This window comes from Otolemur garnettii, unplaced genomic scaffold (assembly GCF_000181295.1).
Source record: "Otolemur garnettii isolate 467f Iridium unplaced genomic scaffold, OtoGar3 scaffold00021, whole genome shotgun sequence".
Taxonomy (NCBI): domain Eukaryota; kingdom Metazoa; phylum Chordata; class Mammalia; order Primates; family Galagidae; genus Otolemur; species Otolemur garnettii.
Genome location: NW_003852416.1, coordinates 6,453,142 through 6,475,530, shown reverse-complemented (window position 1 = coordinate 6,475,530; position 22,389 = coordinate 6,453,142). Strand labels below are relative to the sequence as shown.

The 22,389-nt window shown below is 34.6% G+C and overlaps 1 protein-coding gene and 1 pseudogene across 1 annotated transcript in view; both read left to right on the top strand.

The window, feature by feature from the left end:
- Positions 1-22,389, top strand: part of ATRNL1 (attractin like 1) — a 701,118-nt gene that overhangs the window by 330,906 nt on the left and 347,823 nt on the right. Inside the window, exon 26 of the mRNA XM_003787143.1 lies at positions 12,504-12,582. Coding sequence (XP_003787191.1) covers positions 12,504-12,582 — 79 coding nt within the window. The remainder of the gene's footprint in view (positions 1-12,503; positions 12,583-22,389) is intronic.
- Positions 14,773-14,889, top strand: LOC111724331 (annotated as a pseudogene).

The window sequence follows — 22,389 nt, the reverse complement described above, 5'->3', positions numbered from 1 at the left end:
AAAAAAAAAAAAAAAAAAAAAAAAAAAAGGGAACTCTTAAAGCTCAGAGAGTGGGGAGACCCCATCCCATTTTCCCTCTTTTTTCTTAATTCACTGACCCCCCACATCAGGCAGTCTGCAGCAGGAACATTAGCTGTAGAACCAGAAGCTCTGAGGGCCAAAATTCTAAGGGAGGGGAAATCTTCCTCTTTGTATGTTGGAGCTGTGTTTACAGAGTGTTAAGATAAACCCTATTTCTTTCTCTCTTCTCTGGCCTCTCAGCACAGAACTTGGTAAAATCATGGAAGTGGGTGGTTTCTGACCAAAGGATGAAAAAATGGACCCCAGGGGACTGGAAAGGACTTAGGACATAACAAAGAGAGAGAGCTATTCCAGAAAACTACCTAAAATTTCCTGAGGTCACCACTGAGCTGCACATGTGAAGATCTGGTTCTAATTAACGTACTAAAGAATTTGAAAACAGAGCTAATGGGTAGAACCCTACCCTGGCACCAGACAGGACAATTAGTGGCCCACCTATGGGACAGACTCAGATATCATTGCAAAAACTTTGGATACATTGTAACTATAGCCCATAGATGGCTTTCAGAGAGGATCAACATTATCTTTAGGATATAAACAAGATTTCAATCCCTCTTTAAGGTGGATATAACACAAGAGAGATGAAATAAAGGGAACAGTAGTGAGGGCTCTGATTGAAATGGTTGTTAACTTTTATTACTAAGTCAAGGACTGTATAACAATTTTTATTACTTTTAGAAAACTTTTATCATGTACTAGGTCTATTAGCTATGTATACAGGAAAAAATGTATGTCCTCTGCAGTTATCCATTGCCTCATACTAAAAATAAAATACAGACAAAAAAGGAAAACCCTGAAGCATCTAGAAGATAACTAGGGATTTTTTTTTTTCATTTAAGAGATAGGGTTTTTCTCTGTCACTCAGGGTGGAGTGCAGTTTTGCATAATCATAGCTCATTATAGCCTTCAGCTCCTAAGCTAAAGAGCTCCTGCTTCAGTCTCCAGAGTAGTTGGGACTAAAGGTGTGTGCTACTATACTCAGCTATTTAAACGTCTTTTTTGTAGAGACAGGGTCTTGCTATGTTGTCCAGGCTGGGCTTGAACTCTTGGCCTCACAAAGTGCTGGGACTATAGGCCTGAGTCATTGTGCCTGGATATAATTTTTCTTTATAACCTTGGAATAAGGTACATAAAGTACTATAATAAAATTAGACTATAATTTTGTTTATCAGAAGGCACAATTAATATTATGAAAAGTAAAGTCACACAGTGGTATAAAATGTTGGCAACACATATAAAGGGCAAAGAACTTATAATAGCATTACATAAATCAAATAAAAAGTCATCAAACTTAACCCTTCTGCCCTAAAATGACAATAGACTAAAGATGCATTTCACAAATGAAAATATCTATATGTCTAATAAAATATACAAATGAGTTCAAGTTAATTTTTATCAGGGAATTCAAATTGAAACTGCTTAATACTAGTATATCTATACAGTGGCTCAAAAGAATAAGACTGACACCAAGTGTTAGAGAGAATGTGGCACTATTGACACTTCTGGTATAGTAGTGATACCAGAATTTCATCTTCAGTAGGTTGTTGGTCTTGGTGATTGGATGAATGAATCCACGGACTACAGATCAGTGGTAAGACAGGATTTATTTACAGAAAAGAAAAGAATACAAAACACCAAAATTCCTGGCAGAGAGATCCCAGATCAGGGAACAACACTCTCCCTCCCACTCTCTGTCTGTCTCAGGGCTTTTTGTCCAGGGATATATATATATAGTTGCTTGGGGTCCTCTATAGTTAACATTTTGCAGGAACTCAGTTGCAAATGAATGGCTACAATCCCTTTCATTCCCAGGCCTAGGAAACTTACCTGAAATTGACCAGGCCTAGGAAATGGGGGGTTCCCTATTCTGCTTCAAGTGTAAGGGAAGGGAGACCTAAGGTGCTGGTGTCTCCCCAGCAGTTGTCAGGCCTCTCCACTACTGGAGCCTCCTCTGGGCCCCCCCCTACCTACCCTCCAGCCAGCTGGTTCCTCTGCCTGCTGCTGCCTGTTTTAGGATAGTTTTTTTTTTTTAATGTATATATTGCTTTTAAAATGATAACAGAATTTTGTAATTAAAACTTGTATCCTAATTATTGTTGTTTCCAAAAGCATGCTTTAAAAAAATTGAATGTAGAAAGGAACACTGTATACATTGACCTTGGTTACTTTTTCTTGCAAGTTTGGAAGAATAAGATGTTATTCAGGTAGGTTATTTGTAACAGTAGTCAACCAGGAAGATTTTCTTTACTGGATATTGTTAGTATCTCTAAGAACCTGTCAGATGAGTCTTGAGAGTACTCTAATTTCAGTAAAGAGTTTCAATAAGGATTGAAGAGTTATCAAAGATGCAGTGTAGATTCAAATCTGTTATAGGGTAGTTTGGAGAGGTTATTTAGACATTTTTAAATGTATTTTGCATAAATGATATCCATAGTAGATTTTATGGATTCTTTTCTGAGCCTTTATTTAACTCCATCCACATGGCTATCATTCCCTTATCAGTTTCATGGGTAGGGATCTAATGCCATTTAGTGCATCTTCAACATTTGGAAAGACTAGGCATGTGTAATAGTGTCCATAATATAAAGCCTGTGCGTAATATAAAGTGTGAATTTACTTTTGGCCCTAATGGAGAAACAGGCTTGAGAATAAATCTGATGCACAGCAGTGTAGACTGTCCAGAGAATTGAGGGAAATGTAGGTAGGGCCACGATAGTGATACTGGAATTTTGATACTGGATTTCCAGGCTCTTGGTCTTGGTGGTTCGATGAATGAAGTGACAGACCACAGGATCAACAGTAGGATAGGATTTATTCAACAGGTATTACAGCTCTCCCAAAGAGCCAAACCTTGCAGAGCAGGATCAGTAGTAAGATAGGTTTTATACAAGTGTCACAGCTCTTATAAAGAGCCAAACCTCCTTGCAGAGCAGGATACACGTGTTACAGCTCTTACAAAGAGCCAGACCTCCTTGCAGAGCAGGATACACGTTATAGTTCTTACAAAGAGCCATACCTCCTTGCAGAGCAGGATACAAGTGTTACACAAAGAGCCAAACCTCCTTGCAGAGCAGTGTATAAGTGTTACAGCTCTTACAAAGAGCCAAACCTCCTTGCAGAGCAGGATATAAGTGTTACAGCTCTTACAAAGAGCCAAACCTCCTTGCAGAGCAGGATATAAGTGTTACAGCTCTTGCTCTTCTGCCCTCTCTCCCTTGGAAGTCTGCAGTGATCTGCTCTTGGGCTCTCTGCTTAGGGGCTTATATAGGGGCAGTTGTCCATTGAGCTTTCAGGGCCTGAAAACAGACCAATTAGGAGCAGGTTTTGAAAATGGACCAATCAGAGATACACTAGAGGAATCGCCAGAGTCTTCCCCTGCTTGTGTCGGGTTCCTTTGGCTACTGGAGCCTCTGGTTGGGGAGGGAAGCTCCCCTCCCTTGCCTACACTCCAGCCTCCTGGTTCCTCTGCCAGCTGCTGCCACCAACACCACCAAGATGGAGGTGGCAGGTCCTCCAGTCACTCGGCTGACCTGGCTGGGATGCCACCTGTCCAGTATCATTAGGATCAGACCTGGAATTTATTCTACTTTTGGAATTTGGGAAGTTCTTACCTTGGACTGCCATAAGAAAATACCACAAACTGAGTGGCTTAAACAATAGAAATTTAGTTCCTCACAGTTCTGAAGGCTAGGAAGTCTAAAATCAGGGCTCTAGAACTGTTAATTTCTGGTGAGGGCTTTCTTCCTGGCCTTGCAAATTGCTACCTTTACACTGTGTGCTCACAGGCCTTTCCTCCATGCATGTGAGAAAAGAGGGGAAGTATGCAAACTCTCTGGTGTCTCTTATTATAAAAAGACAAATTCTATTAGATTGGGGTCCTACCATGATTAACTTCATTTAAACTTAATTATTTCTAAAAGGACCTGCCTTCAAATACAGTCACACAGTTTGGAGAAAACACAATTTAGTCCATGTCAGGGCAAATAAAATTCATGTAGTTCCAATGTTACTTGTATTTGAAACCATCTTAAGTGATAGTGTGCATCCTAAGGTACAGTAACTCTTGCTTAACCACGACAAATTTTGTAACAATTTATGCTAACAATGTATTATTTACAACTTTGATGCACTGGGCTTTATTGATATTTCTCATCTTTGTAATTTTGATGACTGAAACATAAACAAAAAATTTTTTTTAATACCCATAGCTTTTATTGTACTTTAAATTAGTAGTTGTTGATAGGTTGGTAAGGAGAAATTCTTAAAGAATTATGAAAGTATAAAACTATTCAAAAATATTTTCTGGAATAACTAGGTAATAAATTACTTTAGTAATAATTTCTATTTTTAACTCAATTCTCCCATTTGTAACATTTTTTTAGCAAAATAAAATAAAAGTATGCCCAAACCATCCTTTAAATTATGTAGTTAAGACTTTACGAGGTATATGATTAATTAACCTCAAATTGCTATAAATGAGTTACAATATTATCTCTTTTTGCATTTGGCCAACTAGATTACCACCAGAGGGCATTTCCTTGTCACTAGAAACCTACTTTACAATAGGACCTTATACCAGGCTATGTTACTTCCATTAAATTCTTTTTAATTTTCTTTAAATGAGATTACTTAATAAGTTTCATGGCTTTTTTTTTTTTTTACATTCAGAATCCTTTCAAAAATGACCATTTTGTGAAGGTTATAATCAAATTATTGAAAAATCTCTCCCCAAGCACCTATGCTTCCCTATTTAAAATTTTTGCAGCTCATGTACTTGCTTTTTTATGTTTCTTTTCTTTCCTTTCTGTTCTTTTTTTCTTTATTTCATTCAACTGGGAAAATTATACTGAAGAGTATTGAACCTTTCTGATCTTCTGGCACCATTAATACACAGCGTAGTTTCTTAAAAAGAAAACTCAATTACCCTTTCTCCCCAATGTCTATACCAAGAAGGAATAAAAGCTTTTGTATAATAAAATAGAAAAATATGTGAAAGAAAGCATTAAAAACTTATTTTTCTCTAACAAAATTTTGCCACGATAGCAAATTAAAAGATACTAATGTTCCACATTGTCCGTTAAGTCCTTTGATTTAAGAGAGAGAGTAGGGAAAAGCTAACTGAATTCTCTTACTATAGTAAAAGTTTATAGCATTTTTGTCTCTCACACAAAGTCCAGTGGGCAGAGTAGGGCTAATAGAAAGGACATGGAATAGAGGTCACTGAAGAAATCAGAGATGCAAATTCTGTCACTCCATAGGCTTCCAGGCTTGTCAGTATAGACTGAGATTTTCTAGTAGTCACCAAGGGATGGAAGTAAGTTTTCAATTGTACTGGATAAATTTGACAAGTGCTTTTTGTGTGTGTGTGTGTGTGTATGTGTGCTTATTTGTTTTGCTTTTTAATGAAGCTAATATTCTCAATGGTTTTTTTTGGTATTCTTCTAAAAAGAACTAGAACTTTTACTTGTAATGTAAATTATTAGGAATCAATAATTTTTACAAAGCATTATCTTGGTATAAGAATAACAATGCCAAATAAGACATTCAGTGTCAGAAAATAATGATGTTATTCAATCAATTAAAGAACCAATTTAATTCATTTAGTCAAAGTTTTATGACAACTGTTATATGCCATATATGAAGATATATTTTATTGAGGTATTTGTATGTATTGGAGGTTATTAGAGTATCTTTAAGAAAATATTTTCTTAAACTGTTTGTTGATTTTATCAGCCAATTTGTTTACATCATGATAGTTCTTTTACTGCTAACCTAATAAGAATTAGCATAGAAATCGTTTGATACCAATGCCAAAGTATATACAGTAGACCCCCCATAGTTGGCCACCTCCCTACATTAGCCAGCTTCTTAAGATAACCTAATTTTCACATGTATCTGGTCAATACAGCAGGCCTAGTTCCTTATGTTACCACCTCCGTATGTTGACCAGTTTGTCTTAGTCCCTTGGGTGGTCGATTTCCACAGGTTCTACTATATCTCCTCAAGAAAGTAAAATTGTAAAAACTACATGTTTGTACACTGTTCTTTTGTATCACTTAATGGTGTTACTCTTCATCTGAGTCACAAAATTTAGATAAGAAAGAATTCAAAATTAAAATTTGAAAATAAAAGATTATTCTGAAACATGAATGAAAGGAAATGGAGTCCAAGTTCTTTGTGGCCAACATTGGCCTTTATTCTACCCAGGTGCAGGTGAGCAGGTGAGAAGGAAGTCAGGATGTGGGTTAAGGTGGATGGAAATTTAAAAGGTCAGAGGATTGGAGTTCACACATTCCTACTTTCCTGGATGGGCCATTCTATTTGGGTCAGTTGATTCTATTTGGGCAGGTCTCTCCATTTGACTTTATGATCCTGGTCTTTTTAGTCTATTATAAGGAGGCAGGATGACGGGTGTGGTTCCTCTTTGACTGCTTCCTGCAGGTTGAGGAGTAGCAGGTCTGCCTGTGAGAAAAATGGGAAAATGGGAGAAAGAAGGAAGTGGTGTCAACAGGAACATTCTTGGGTCTACAGTTTGAACTGGTTGATATCCACATAGGGCGAGGATATGAGTCATTTTTTCAGGTGACTACCTGGTCAATAAATTGGGAAATGAGATGAAAAATTACTGTCTGGAACTGAGAATGAGAAAAATCATAATTAGTGCCCCTAAAATAGGAAATAATCAAGAAGGTCAGGATCAAAGAACGATGAGGGTGGAATAGCCTGTGAGGGCACATTAAAGTACCATTAATTCCCATCACCAAGATCTCTGTTTGTTTTAGAGGACCTTTATAAGATGGCAGCATGGAAAAAGTTGTTCCTGTGTTTATTAGAAAAGAAATCAGCTTACCTTCCACTAGCAAAAATACCTGGAGTTCAAATTTTGTGATTGTCCAGGAGGCATTCTGATTTTCTGAGGATCATCAGTCTTCTGCAGCTGTGCTTAAAATGTCAGGAAATTTCGCTAGGTCCTGGGAGTGACTGCAAACCAGATCTTCAGAAAGACCAGACCAATCAGACTTCCAGTGAGGCCCTCCACAGGCTGGACATGGCTTGCAGGAAGGATTTGGATTTGGGTACTGCTTTGCCTAGTGTCCTGGGGCCTAATGCATTTAAAACATGGTCCTGGGAGAGATTTTCTTTTTTCTGAGTGCCCAGAGATGCTTTGAGAAGTAGCAGGGTTTTGTCTCATGGCAGAAGCCAATAACTAGGGCTCTGAGAAGTGCTACTGCACCTATAAGGCCTGGTCAATGAAATCTTGCTGGGGTGTCTGAGGGCCCTGGGGGAATTTTTGGAGTTTCTCCCCTCCTCTGGATATTGCATGCAAACTGAGAGATAAAATGCATGTTAATAAGATGGTGGCGAAGATAACATACAAATCATGCAGGTCAGATCATACGATTGGGTTAGAATTCTAAATTCTTGAGAGTGTTTTGTGGGATCTGTGTAGAACAAACTTAGTTGCTGACTTATGTGGGATAGGTCTGAGAGAGAAAAGGGAACATGAACCCTGACAATACCTTCTGTTCCTGCAGCCTCTCAGAGGAAGTATAGTGGTTGTAGTTGTAGAAGGCCTAAAGGTGTGGCCAGATCTAATATGAGATGGGGAAATTGGGTTCACCATGTTTCCCTCCCTGTCTGGGTCTGCCATGTGCAATTCCCTGCCTGAGTCTGCCATATTTCCTTCCCTGCCCATCAAGGACACTATCTTGTTTCATCCACATGTGGCTAAAGGAGTGAGAGATGGTGAAGGTGAGGAGGATGAGGTAGAATTCTGTGGATAGGGAGGAGGTTGAAGGTGGGGGATTTGTGAAGGGGCAGAAGGGAGAGGGTTATCTCATGGGTCAAAGAAAGACAGTGGAGATTCAGGGTACTTGGGGAAGGCTGATTTGGCCCATGCAAGGAAAATTTGGGAAGGTTCACAAGATGAACTCAAAGAAGGAATTTTTTGGGAGGAGAAAGGCCTGAATGTAGGGGATCTCTGACCATTTGCCTAATTTTCAACAGTAATTATTGAGATCAGTGAGGATTCAGAGGTCAAATGTGCCATTTTTAGCCATTGGGAGCCATTGTCTAGTTTGTACGTAGGCCAGGCAGTGTTACAGAAAAAGGTGAGGCATTTAGGTTTAAGGTTAGAATAGAGCCTTAAAAGAGTCAGGGTGAGTTAAAAGGCAGCTTACAGTGAAGAAGGGGAAATCCATGACTGAGTGTTCCTCATATTTGAAACTGAAGGTAAAAAATAAATGAAGTTAAAGTGAAAATCTAAAGAGAGCTGTGAGAAGGATGAGGAAGGAGGTGGCCGAGGCTGGGTCAGAGAGGTTACCAGGCCTCTAGGTGTGAAACCAGCTGGAGAAAAGTGGCCCAGGCCCATGGCCAGTCATCCCCACATGTGATTCCCTGGATGGGCGAGTCTGACTCACTGGGGTTAGTCCGTAGGTGGCCAGGGCAGGGGTCTAGGCTCGAGTCAGGGAGGTTCAGGCCTCTGTGTGTGACCCCAGCCAGAAGAGTGGCTCAGGCCCACAGGGGGTGAGGGGAGGGCATCAGAAGGAACTGGATGGGCAAGTCTGACGCTCCAGGGTTGGGCATGGACAACCAAAATTTTTCAGCCCAGAGTGGGGAAAAGGAAGAAAAGTTTAAAAAGCTCAGAGAGGGGCTTTACATGAATGCTTAAGAGGCCCAGAGAGATGGAGGGAGAAGGAAAGAGGAGCTGGGGTGGGAAACAGGAAAGAGACATTAAAAATGTTCAGGAAGGGGTTCTAGACAAACGCTCACCTCACCAATAAGTGGATGAGTTCTGAGTGGGGGTCAGAGGGGTTCCCCCATTTTTCTTTTTCTTGTCAGAACAAGAGTCCATCTACTTGAGTCTGCCAGAGTGTATGTTGGCCCCCTGAGGGAGCTTCACTCTGTCCCCAGTTTTGGCATCAAAATGAGAGGTCAAAGACCGAAAATAAAAGATTGTTCTGAAACATGAACAAAAGGAACTGGAGTCCAGGTTCTGTGTGGGCTACGTCAACCTTTATTCTACCCGGGTGTGAGTGAGCTGATCTTGAGAAGGAAGTCAGCGTGTGGCTTAAGGTGGATGGAAATTTAAAGGGTCAGAAGGATAGGGTTTGGCACATTCCTACTTTCCTGGATGGGACATTCTTCTTGGGCAGTTCGAGTCTACTTGGGCAGGTCAAATCTGTTTGGGTGGATTGATTCCATTTGGACAGCTCCCTCCATTTGACTCTATTAGAATGTAACTTTCTCCTAGAGAAATTAAAATAATCTTAACCATCTCAAACTGAATCTTTATCATGTAACTATTTGGATCGGGGGATATTGCATATTATAAAGTAATCACATAAAACACATTTTAATAATTTCAATTGCATTTAATCACTACATCTAAGTGAATTTCTGGATATGTACTGGTTACTACAACAGACATTCTGAAATAAACAGTTGAGAAGATTTGATGTCTGAGTATAAAGACAATAAAATTGAATTTATTTCTATAGTTTAGCTGGAAAGTCACGGTGAAACAAGGAAGTCAGAGGAAAGGGAACAACTTGCAACTTAATGCTGTTGAAACTTAGGCAATTTACCTAAACTCTCCATGACTCAGCTTTTTCATCCTTTAAATGAAAATGTAACAGTATAACCAGTATATCTGGTGTGATTGTGGTAATTAAAGATACAATTCATGTAAAATGCTAAGCACAGTGCTTAGTATTGATAGAGAAATAAATCATTATTGTAATAATTCAGACTGGAAAAGGGTTTCTCAACCTTGGCATTATTGGCATTTGGGGTTGGGAAGATTTTTGTTGTTGGAAGTGTGATCTGTATATTGTAGGAAATTTAAATAACATCCCAACAGATACCTGACAAACGGTGGTGGTGAAAACCAAAAATGTCTCCATATGCTGGGAAATGTTCCCTGGAGGGCAGAAACATTACTGGTAGAGAGCCAGTAGACTAGAGAAAATCATGGAGACTTTTCAAATATGTAAAGAAGTTTTAGCACAGAGAAGACTGATGCACAGTTTAACCCAGAAGACACAAGCAGCACTGATTGATAAAAGAATATTTTCATAGTCTGAACTCTCTAGAAAGACAGTGCACTAACATGTGAGTCAGCATCTTTCCAGCTATGATGAGTATTTAATTAGTCATTGGACCACAGTCAGAGGTATATTGGGAATTTTTTTCTGGGGAGGAAGTTTGAAATAATCTCTTAAGATCCCATTTGATGATAAAATGTTCTCATTTTAGCAGGTCTAAAGATACAGATTTGGAAATCATTCCAATGGAGGTCATAGTTGAAACTATGAGAATGAATAACCATTTTCTTTGAGAGCAAGATAAGAATATACCTTTGTGAACTGAGTTTTAAGGAGTGTTCATAATTTAAAAGAGGAAATCTGGAATGTAACTTATATTTATTGTCTTTCTATTGAATCAGGAAGGATGAAGGAAAACAAAAAAAAAGAAAAGAAAGAATATTTAGTTTCAAAGAGTTTTAAAGTATGAGTGCTTGGTATTGTCAATGGAGAAATGAAAATCTGTTAAAAGAGAAAAGACGAGTTTATGTAACTTCTAGTCAAGAAAGTAATGATGACTTTCAGTTGGAAAAAAGTCCAAGGAATGGTCGTTCTAAAATATTGGATAATATATAAAAATTAATTATTATTAACATTTTTATTGGTATATGAAGCAGATATCTGATTCAAGGAGTTAAGTGAGGCGCAGTTTATGAGGAAATTGAGGTGCAGGTAGCTGCACTGACTTGTTCAGCAAACTAGCAGAAACTATAGGATCAATAAAGATTATTGTTTTTTCTTTTTAGGATATATGAGGCTTGTACACCTTTGAAAAATTAATTTAAGAAGAGGTAGAAAGAAAGTGCTTGAAAATATTAGGGAAAAGGGTAACTATGTTAAAAACAAAAAGGACCTCAGTGGTTGGAAAGATTAGGATCACTGCCTTTTTCTCTCATTTCCTTTGATTCTGGACAAAGGGTTAGAAAATGAATATGGAAACAGAACTGTTACAAGATGCAGGCAAGCTCAGAGCTTCCAGCATACGGGAAGGAAAAAGGTTAAGGTGGGAGTAACTGGATTTGAATTTTGGTACCACCACTTACTCCTTGAATTACTAAAATCAATTAGATTTAAAAACTGAGGACTGAATTCTTCTTTTATAATATAATAATAATGTATCCCATCTGGAAGCATTCCTATGAAATTAAATTCAATCATCATTTTGAAGTACCTGGCACAGAATCTGGAATGTTTTCAACACTCAATTGTACTAGAATCATCATTGTCCCTGTCATCATCAATGGATATTCTGAGGTCTTCTGCTTCCAGGGAAAAAGAGGAAAAGAGAAAAAAAAAATATTGAAGATGTGACAAGAGTAGAAGTGTCAAAAATTGCCACTATTTGTGAGTGGGATCAAGTGGCAAATAGAACAATTATTAATTAAGATTTAAAACTAGGTTTTTGTATTGGCCAGTGACCAGTCAATTTGTGGTGGCCCAGATCTGCTCACTTCTGGGACTTCTCACAGCATCATCTATGAGATCATGCATAAGAAGGGAAAATCAAACATATGCAGAGTTGGGATTGAATAATCAGATTCACATGAATCTCTGTTATTTTGAGATTTGTCAGGCTCAAGCTACCACTAACAAAGTGCCCTGTATTACGTATTAGTTTATTGCTTGTAGTAGTTAGACCACGTGTATGAAAATTGTTAATTGAATTATTTCTTAAACATTAGTATGTGTTGGGGTTTCTGAACCTCAGTACTATTGACATTGTGCATCGCATGATTCCTTGTTGTTGGGTATAGTCCTGTGCATCATGGGATATCTTAGAGTATTCCTAGCTCTACCCACTAGATGTAAGTTGTACGCCTTCTCAGTAGTGATAATCAAAAATGTCCCCAGACATTGTCAAATGTTCTTTAGGGGGAGGAAGCAAAATCACCTTTGGTTAAGAATCAGTGGGTGGAATACACTCATATCTACAATACTTGGTAATAAAAATAAAATGAATATATGTGTGACATTTGAATTTGTAAAATAGGCATTATTTAATGACTTGTAATAGCAATTATAAATAGATTTTGGTTGTGATTTCTGTTGCTTCATAAGACCAATGAATTATAAATTCATATTCCTTCTTGTAGAAAATCCTAAAGATAAACCGTAATGTATAATAAAGAATATAAATATTTTTCTACCTATACACTTTGAATATACTTGAGAGAACATTTAAATATTGCAGATTTACCTTTCTTTGCTTGAATTATTTATCTAGACAAAGTGATTACTTCTCTATATTTTTAAGTCTTTTATGTATCTTTTATTATTTCATTACATATTTCCAATATGAGCAAATTGAGCAAAAGTCCTTTGTGTTTTATTTTCCAGTTGTTTCTTATCCTTATTACTGGTGGCTGCTGTGGTATGGAAGATCAAACAGACTTGTTGGGCTTCTCGGCGGAGAGAGGTATCCGTAATATTTAATATTTTGAATAAAGATTCCAGCAAGCATGAGGATCTCTATTGTCTGTTAATTAACATTTTCTTTTCAAATACAGATTTCCAAATCATTTTACTTATTAATATTCAACAAATCAATCTAGTATTTTTTAGGCTTTAGAGCAAACTTTACCTCTGTCAGTTTAGGTTAGTATCTATAGAAGCAAAAGTTACTTGCAGACAGTTTTTTAATGCAGAATTAGAATTTATAGTGAATGCAGATAGTAATTGTTGGTTAAATAATTTGTAATATATATATATATATATATATATATAGTTTGAATAGTTACACCATAAAAAAATTATTTTTTGTAAGTGTGGCAACTTAAAAGAAAATTCTGAATGATAAATATTTATCTTTGGTTTTAGAAAAAATTATTTCCTGGCATTTTATTATAATATTTCTTTTTTTGGTAACCAATCCCTTTTTGGTAACCAATCCCTTCTTTTGATAATTTGATGACCCAAGTATATCTAAAGAGCACATCAATGTGATATATTTCTCTATTAAAAATAATCATGTGTTTAATCATAAAACTGGTAAAAACTATAATATTCTTAGATAATATATACTTTTTAAACTATGTATTAGTTAACTAACAGGAACAAGGAACATAATTATCTAAGGGGTAAAAATATGTAATAGATTTATTGCACTATACCTCATATAATTAAATGCAAGTTTTTGGTATCATAAATATTCTATTCTCTCTGTTCTATTGATATTAATATCCTAATATTAGTATTATTATTTTATCTGCTGTACCATTTCAGTACATTTTTATATATTTATTTTTGTACAGTAATATAAAACAAGTATAATTGCAAAAAACCCAAGTATTTTTGTACATTAATATGAAACAAGTAATATAAATCAAGTATAATTGCTTACTTTTTTTCCACACATAAACATATAATATTTCAAGATATTTAAAAACAAACTGCAGTGTTCTAAGCTATAGAATTGGTGAATGACATGAGTTCTTCTTAATTATTCTATTTTCAAGCAGCTATCAAAGGTAGCTGTCTATAATATATTTTCAAACTTGTATTTCTCCCACCCACCAAATAAATCATTCCTCTTAATCCTCTCTACTTCACCAGTTTTCTTTGTACAGTCACTGCAATCTATGAGGCTTTACCTGGAATAACTCCAAAGGAGTTCAATGGAAAAGGAACTTATTAAATGTACACACATAAATATTTGTCAAGAAGTGAAATCTGGAGTTTAACTATCTGCTGCATGTTAGGTGATCATTTACAGCAAAATTAAAGAGTCAGGGAGGAGAAAACATAATTGTAGGCAGGCAGTGTGAAGGCCTTCTGTAGGGGGACAGGGTAAGTGACAGTTACTGTCCCTCATTGTTAGTAAGAAGGCAGGATCGATCAGGGAGCTTTAGTTCCTGCTGCATTATGACAAACATGGTTTATATGATCTCTAAAGTTTATAAAATGCAACTATATAACTAGCGTTATGAAAAGATTAATGTGTAAGTCCACCATTAAATGACAGCTTAATATGAGTAAGTGGTCTAGTTGAATTTCTTTACCTCTAAAAGGAAAGGTTTATTTATACTATATAACTAAGTCTTAGTTTGTGATTTTTAGAGCCTTGGAAATATTTCTGTCTAATGGCTAATATTTAGAGACCGTATTTAATATTCAAAAACTAATATGAAAAGTTTATTTGTCTATAAAACTGTCATACTTTTCAAACCGACAAATTGATTTTGGCAAGTATATCACCTCTAGTACTGCTCTTTGTTACATATAAATCAGATCCTCTGGCAAGCTGATTATTACTTTAATTTTTAAAATGTAAATGTGAATTTATTTTTTGATTGGAGGTAAAAATATTTCAAAATTTTTTTTCAAAAAATTTGGTTTATGTAGAAAGGACAAAACAGAAATTGTAGGTGACAATTTATTAGATTCGTACCACTGGGTCAGTTCTAATTTGTGATTATAAATATTACTCTGTCTTTTGAATATTCCTTCAAATAATGCCCATATTTCCCTAACTCATCTAGGTGGTACTTTATTTTGTTGAAGAACATGATAGTGTTTGCATTTAATTTGTTACCTCTACCACAGAAAATCTATTTTTTGAGAGCTTATGGTCAAGCTATAATATTATATGTTAAAAATAAGTTGAGGCATTGCTTCTCAGCTTTTTGGCTAAGATCAAGTGTAGTGTCTGTTCTTATCAGTTCAAAAATATGTTGAGGCATTTTCTCTAACTTAATTTTACTAAATTTCTTTCAAAGCAATTTCATAAATGTCTTAGAAACCATTTATAAGTGGATGCCTTAAATAAAGATGACATTGTCTTTGATAACTACCATATAAATATCATTAGGTAAAAATTTTTATATTATAGTGGTCTGCCTTTATATGTGGCTTTAGTTATTGGGTCAACTTCTGTCTAGAAATATTAAGATATTTTGTGGAGGTTGAAAGGGGGAAATGACAGAGAGAAATCATGTTCCCATAACTTTTATTACAGTACATTTCATTATTAGTTACTGTCATAAATCTCTTAATGTGCCTAATGTATAAATTAAGGTTTATCACAGGTATGTATGTATAGGGAAATATCAAAGTACACATAGAGTTCTTTCAAGTATCCATGGGGTATGAGAATGTGTCCCCATGGAAAGGGGGGAGATACTGTGTTAAAAGATTGTTTCTCATTTTGATTTTATCAGCCAATGAGATTTTTAATTATATGAGTGGCATTTTATATTATTCTAATTATAGACTTTATGCAAATAATAGTAAAGATTTGTTTTCATCTATTCCCCTCTTTATTCCATCTTAACTGTTATAGCACTATAATATTCCTCAAGGGAAAACGAGTCCAGTACCTTTTCTTTATGTGAAGATGTTACTCTCCAAAGCATGAAGAGATCAATTATTGCAACGCTCAGAGGTCATCCATGATTCAAAGAATGACAGTTCATTTGTACCAGTAAATGAAAATTATTTAAAGAATTCTTAGAATTTCTGCAGCCTAGAATTCTAAGAATTCTTAGAATTATAGTAGTTGTACGTACTAATTGCTTATACTAGTTGCTCTTCTAGATGTAAGACCTTCTTAGAATGAAAATGATATGTGTATTAATTAAACTAGGCATATTTTTTTTAACGATTCCAAGCTTTGGTTTCTCATAAACACAGACATACATTTTTGCAGTATACTTTTAATATCAGAGACCTATTATTAATGTTATGACTTTATGACTTTTGAAATACATCCTTGAGAATTCCAGAGTTCTTAAGAACAAAAACATTGAAACTTCCAAAAGCTTCACCTTTAATATTATGCCTTCATGTGTAAACTCCAAACTCATTTCTATGGTAGCCGTATTATGAAGATAAAAGCTTTTGTTTGGTATGTGCTAATGAATGGAAGCAATAAGTTGTTATCGATTAGTGGAAATACAATACACTAAACAGGGAATTCATTTTTATAGCTTGTCTTTTTTACAAAGGCATTGAAAACAATTAGTGTCAATGGCACATTCAGTTTTGTTAGTCATTGCATGACTAACATAAGTGTCAGGAGCAGGTATATGTAAAGGGAGTCTATTTAAATATTGTCATGCTTCATAATCTTTATTTTTAAGTGGAAAGTTAAGTTTTAATAGGTATTGTAAGGCATACAAATAGAAGATATTATAATTATTTCTTGAAGTGAAGACGTGATTATATATTTGACTAACATGAGTAAAATATCATGGATCATAATTGTGGCAAGAAGGTTGCATTAGAAACACTTATTTCCACATGTTTGAATGGCTTAATTGTCATATGTCTCAGTTAAAATCTAAGTGCAAAATCTATAGAATAATAGATGAACAGACAAAAGTAGGATTTTTTTTTTTTGCAGTTTTTGTCCAGGGCTAGGTTTGAACCTGCCATCTCCACTATATGGGGCTGGTGCTCTACTCATTTGAGCCACAGGCGCTGCCCAAAAGTAGGATATTTTGTATCTAATTAATTTGATTTCTTTGAGTATTTTAAGGGTCACTACATTTCCTGAGCCTTCAAATTTCTCTTCCTAATTCTCTTAAATTTACAATTCTGCAAAAGTTAAAAAATTAACATAAATCTTTATCATGTTATTTTTTATATTCTAAAATATATTGTGCTCCTCTTATGCTTAAAAGTCAACAAAAAAATTGCCTGGGTTAAGACTGTGCTTAATAAGTGTGTAAACTTGTGTTCACAATGCGCTACTTCCCTATTTCATAATAGTGAAAGAAAACTTATATTTATTAGTGTCAACTTGAATTTGAGTCACAACAAACTTGAGTTACCAATTACTTTTGAATCACAAACTACTTTTCTATAGGCAAATACCTAACTTTTTTCCCCTGTATACCTGTTTTATGGGCTCAAAAATAGATAAGAAATAATAATATTAAACTATATTTCCCTAATGACATTTTATGGTTAAATACAGTAATTAATTTTAAATAATCCCTAAAGTACTAACTTGTTGGTAAATGGGTTCTCATCTAATTGTTCTTAATGCAGTGTAACAAGGTTTTACAAATTGGGCTATTCCATCTCCTTAGACGGTCTGCTTATTTATAGAGAGGAGATTAGGCACAAAATGACCAGAGCACTGGGAAAATGTTATTTGTGGAGGAAAAATTAAAATTAATTAAGTACTGTATGCCACCTTTTATAGATTTTCTTAATACTTCAGAAGTTTGAATTTTATATGAAATTTGATGATTTTAATATATAAATAAATTTATAATGCTTTTTATAAACCATTAATAAATCTTGCACATAATAAATGTCTTCATAGTTAATTTTCTCAGTGTAAACTTACTTTTATTTATCATTTGTTGTTTCTAGAATTGCAAAATATAATTATTAGTATTATATTAATCTTTTCACTTTATCCTATATGACTAGAAATAACAGATGTTCAGTGTGCCTGTCTATATCATGATAGTGTTAAAACGAATATAAATCTACCTAAAAATAATGTGAATAGAGAAGTCAAATGCAGGGTGTCCCTAAAGTTGCTATTCCCTATGTATGGTGACTTTCCGGACACCTAGATATTAAAGCAATAGGATTTGAAAATTAACTGATTCTTTCTTTGTAAACCTGTTTCAGAAGATCTTAGTATAAATACAGTGCTTTCATTTTGCTCTATTCATCTATTAACTTCTTGATGTATTTCAGACAGATTGAGGATATAACAGAAAAAAGACATAGGCACCAGTTATAGGGAATTAAGGAATTGAGAAAAATGCCTAAAATTTACAACTAGTAAATAGATAGACTATAATTTAAAATTAGGTCTATCGGATTTCAACATTAAATCTCTGAAGCATACAAAGAATTTCAATGATGGCTTGAGTGTGAACATATTTGATTTCCTAATTGACCACTTGTCATATAACATATGCATCTGTTTGTTGTAGAGACAATATGTTGTGTTTCATCTCATACTATGATGCAGTCAATTGCTACTTGATGTATCAACTTAAAAAGAAAAACAATGCCTGTTCAACTATGGTACTATGCTCTCTTACTGCTAAGAATATTTATTTCACACTTATTGAGAGGGCTCTTATTGGGATTATTTAGATATATATTTTATATATCTCATTTATATTTATACATAAGAAGGAAAATGGGAGCCAAAAAGTGTTGCTAAAACTTGTTTGCCTTTATAGTCCAAGCTTTCATAAATCACATTTTGGTACAGTTTAAAATGTTTCTGTGTTTCACATAGAATCATTGGCTAGAATAATCAAGTTTGTGTCTGTGCAGGCAATGACAACTATATAACAACTGTCAGCTGGCGGGCAATGAATATGATGCCATTGATTGTAAAATACATTAGATTTCAGACATATTAGAATGTGAAAAAACGGGTCTTAAATCAATAAAATAAGATAGGTCATACGTCATAAGATTTTCAGTACTAAGTTAGTTAATACATGCTAAGCACTCAGCCCTCTGTATTTTACGTACTAGACTTCAATAAATATTGGCTGTTACTATTGCTGTTGATATGTATTATAAAGAATGAAGAGAATTATATATCAATATTACTAATCTTATAACTTGGACTCCTATCCTTCTACATTTCTACTCTATCTAACACAGGGGTTCTCAATCTACTAGTCCCTTCAGGATCACCTGTGGATCTTAAAAATGTGTACATGTGTATGTGTGTGCATAAAATGTGTATCGATCTGTATGTCTTTCTGCATGCCGTGTTACTGTCCAACCCTCACCAACCTGCAGAATCAGAATTTCTGTGAGCCCAGCCTGGTTTGTTTATTTTTGAAGCGCACAACTGATTCTCATTTGCACCATTGCCCTTGAAATACTGCTTTGGCTTCTATTCTGAGAGACAGGAAATCACTGAAGGTTTTCCAACAGAGTTGTTAAGATATTTGTGTTAAAAGGATGTGATTTAAACCAATCACTCTGCTGCTGTGTTTGCTGCAAGTAAAATTCTTTTAGGGAGAGGAGTTTCATTTTTACTGTTAAGTTTGGGACAAGTACTAGATATCCAATAATACATGTCATGGCGGCAAGAGTTGAATCTGGCAAGAGGAAACAGATCTGAGAGGAAAACATAAGTTTGGGAGTCTTAGCACCTCGATTACATTTGAAATCATGGGTTTTCATATCGATTTTGATAGATATTTCAGAGTATCAAATTATCACTCCTGTTGTTCAGCTACTCAATAGTCTCCTAGCTATAGCCAACCAGTGTTATCAGTTTTTCGGTGTGTATTCTCCTGAAGTAACTTGACACATACAGAAGCAATGTGAAGTTCTTTTCCTGTGTTGTTTGCACTCATGGTAGCATACTCTGTATAACCAAGATTTGCATGTTGTAGAATTTCACTGTAAAATTCTAACAAATTATTATAACTTAATTTTTTAGCAGCATAAAAATATTTCACATTTATTGACGAGGAGTCAAAATGTACAAACTATTATTTTCATGATACTTCAGATTTTGACCACATTATATCCTTATTTCTCATTACCATTTATTTCTACAGTGGAGTAATCCGCGTAGAATATTCTCTTAAAGAGATATTTTAAAGATTTCCAGGATACCAATCCAGATACGTAATTCTGATGAATAATTTTAGAACCACTCTCTGGTAGCGTACCTCTCAAAAACTACATGGCTCTCACTCAAGTTTATAATGGTAATATAAGGAAAATGACTATTTTAGTTAGAAATTTAAGACACAGCAAGCTAAATTATAATCTTGGAGAGTTAAATTTAAATGTTGGCAAACTGTTTAAAGCCATGTTGTAAATTGCTTGAAATGTGAAAATAACTGGAAAATAATAATAAAATTTGGCTTCTGCTACTTTTCCATTCATTTAAATAGAAAAATCTGTATAGATAGTAGAGCCTCTGTAAGTTGACCACCCAAGGGACTATAAAAACCGGTCAACATATGGAGGTGGTCAACATAGAAACTATGCCTTAGTACTTAACAGTGCATGTCCAGTCTGTGAAAATTACTTCAACGTAAGTGGGTGGTCAATGTAGGGAGGTGGCCAGCTATGGAAGTTTACTTTGTATATATATATTTGTATATATAAATGCTTTTTATGTCGATGTAGAAAGACTGTATAACCATATTGTCAGTACAAATTTGCACTGCATTGTGTAAAGGAATGGTACCTACTTATGGTTTAGTAAACCATAAAGTGCTGGCCATCCATCTAGTACATTTAGAGCAGTCAGCATTTACTACTTTGACCCTAATTTGGAAAATGACTTGCAATAACTTAGAAGCACAAGCTCTCAAACTATTTAAAGTACAATAGCATCCAAGTTCAAAATCTATCCATGATCATTATTTCAAGTAAAATATGTAAGATTATAATTAAAAATCTAAAAAATCATCAAATATCTTGGAAATTTCCCCTTTTCATTATTGCTCTATTAAACTTTCATATTAGTATAAAACTATATTTTTTCTTAAAAAATTCCAAGTAACATTATAATATAACATTAAGTTCTATGAACATATTTGTTAGAAAGATCCTACTTGAACTATTTCTGTAGCAGTGCTACTGTAAAAATTAATGTCTTATTTCTTCTTAAATTCAAGCTGATGTACTGACATTGTGGACTACAGTGAAGTCTATAATTGGAACATAATCTTTGAAAAAATATATATAATTGTTTAAACATTTCTATATAAGACCCGTAGTTTTTTAATCAAAATGAGAGAAATTCCTTATTCTTAGAAGCTGTTTTTTTTTATTATATCATTTAATATGAAACATTTATCTCAGATAGATGTGGACAATTCATTATTATTTCAGACTAGTTATTTGCCTAACAGATGAGCTAACATAAATTAAGCAGTAAATCAGTTTTGCTTCCTTTAGATAATTAGTAATTTACATATAACCTTTGGCTATTCTTTTATCTTAGGGTATTGATATGAGTTGCATAAAATTGATTTCTATATAAAAAGTGCTTTGAAATGCAAAATCTAATTAAAGTGCACTATTTTAGGAAAGTTGCATTGCTACATGATGCTATTGAGACTATTATGAATATTTGAGGGGTCTGAATGGAGCATGTATGAAAACTAAATAATAACCTCTATGGGCTACTTTTGGTTATTTTACCAAGTGAAACATGTGAAACTGATAAAGTACTTAGAGTATACCATTTTTTTCTTGCATATGCTGTATTAGAAGTAATGCTATTAGTGCAGTATTATGCAACATAGCCTGTTGTGTATTAAGGTGCACATTACAAGAGCGTTTATGAGCTACACTAAGGTTAGTGGCTGGGGCTAATTGTGGCTGTTGGCATTCTACCTGAAGGCTTTGACACACACCCAGGGAAACAGCTCACGAACTTTGGGCAGCCACACATTCATAACCAACTAATGGCGCACTTGTTGGTGAATCATTCCAGTTAATGGCAACTGAAATACAATTTTGGAGAAAACATGGTAAATGGGAGGGCCATACAAAAAGTGCTAGTAAAGAATCTACTATTTGTTTAATATCCACTGCTTAGCAATTACCAAACATTGGATGAACAATTCTATTACATTCGGTTTTAAAATGGAAAATTTCAGTTTTCTAAGAAAAATTGAGTGTATGATCTCATGGTAGCTGGAGATGTATGTGGCTAGATGGTTACTAATCTCAATATTAATATCTTGGGTAATATTTTAATGATCTTAATATTAAACAAATCGGAGTTAATGCTTTCTTGGACTACTCTCCTTTTTTTTTTTCTTTTAATATGTGTGGTAAAATAGACTACTCTGTTTTAATTATTCTTTGAAGGAGTGTATTGGAGTAATTATTTCCAGATGAAAACATCTCATTATGTGCTGAAGGTTAATTCACAATTAGGGTTTGCCTAATAAAACATGTTTTCCATTTAATTTTGAGGAATCTATTTTATCAAGAAAAATTTTTATGAACTAAAAGTACATATCAGGTAATGTGATCAGGGATGTCATGCATGCCAACAACCTATTAAAAATAGGAAGAATTATTAGGATTCATTTCACTTTTTCTGACTTGGTTGATAGTTTTAGTTTATTTTTAATTTAAAACATTAATTATGTACTGATTAAAATTCTATATTAGGGTATTTTATTTCAATGCAGGAACATATTTTTCCTTATTTTGTTGAAACTTATTTTTTGTTTTCTAATTAGCAAATTATCTGCCCATTAGTGAACAACAAGGATGTATTTTAATAGCAGTTAGCTTAATTAGG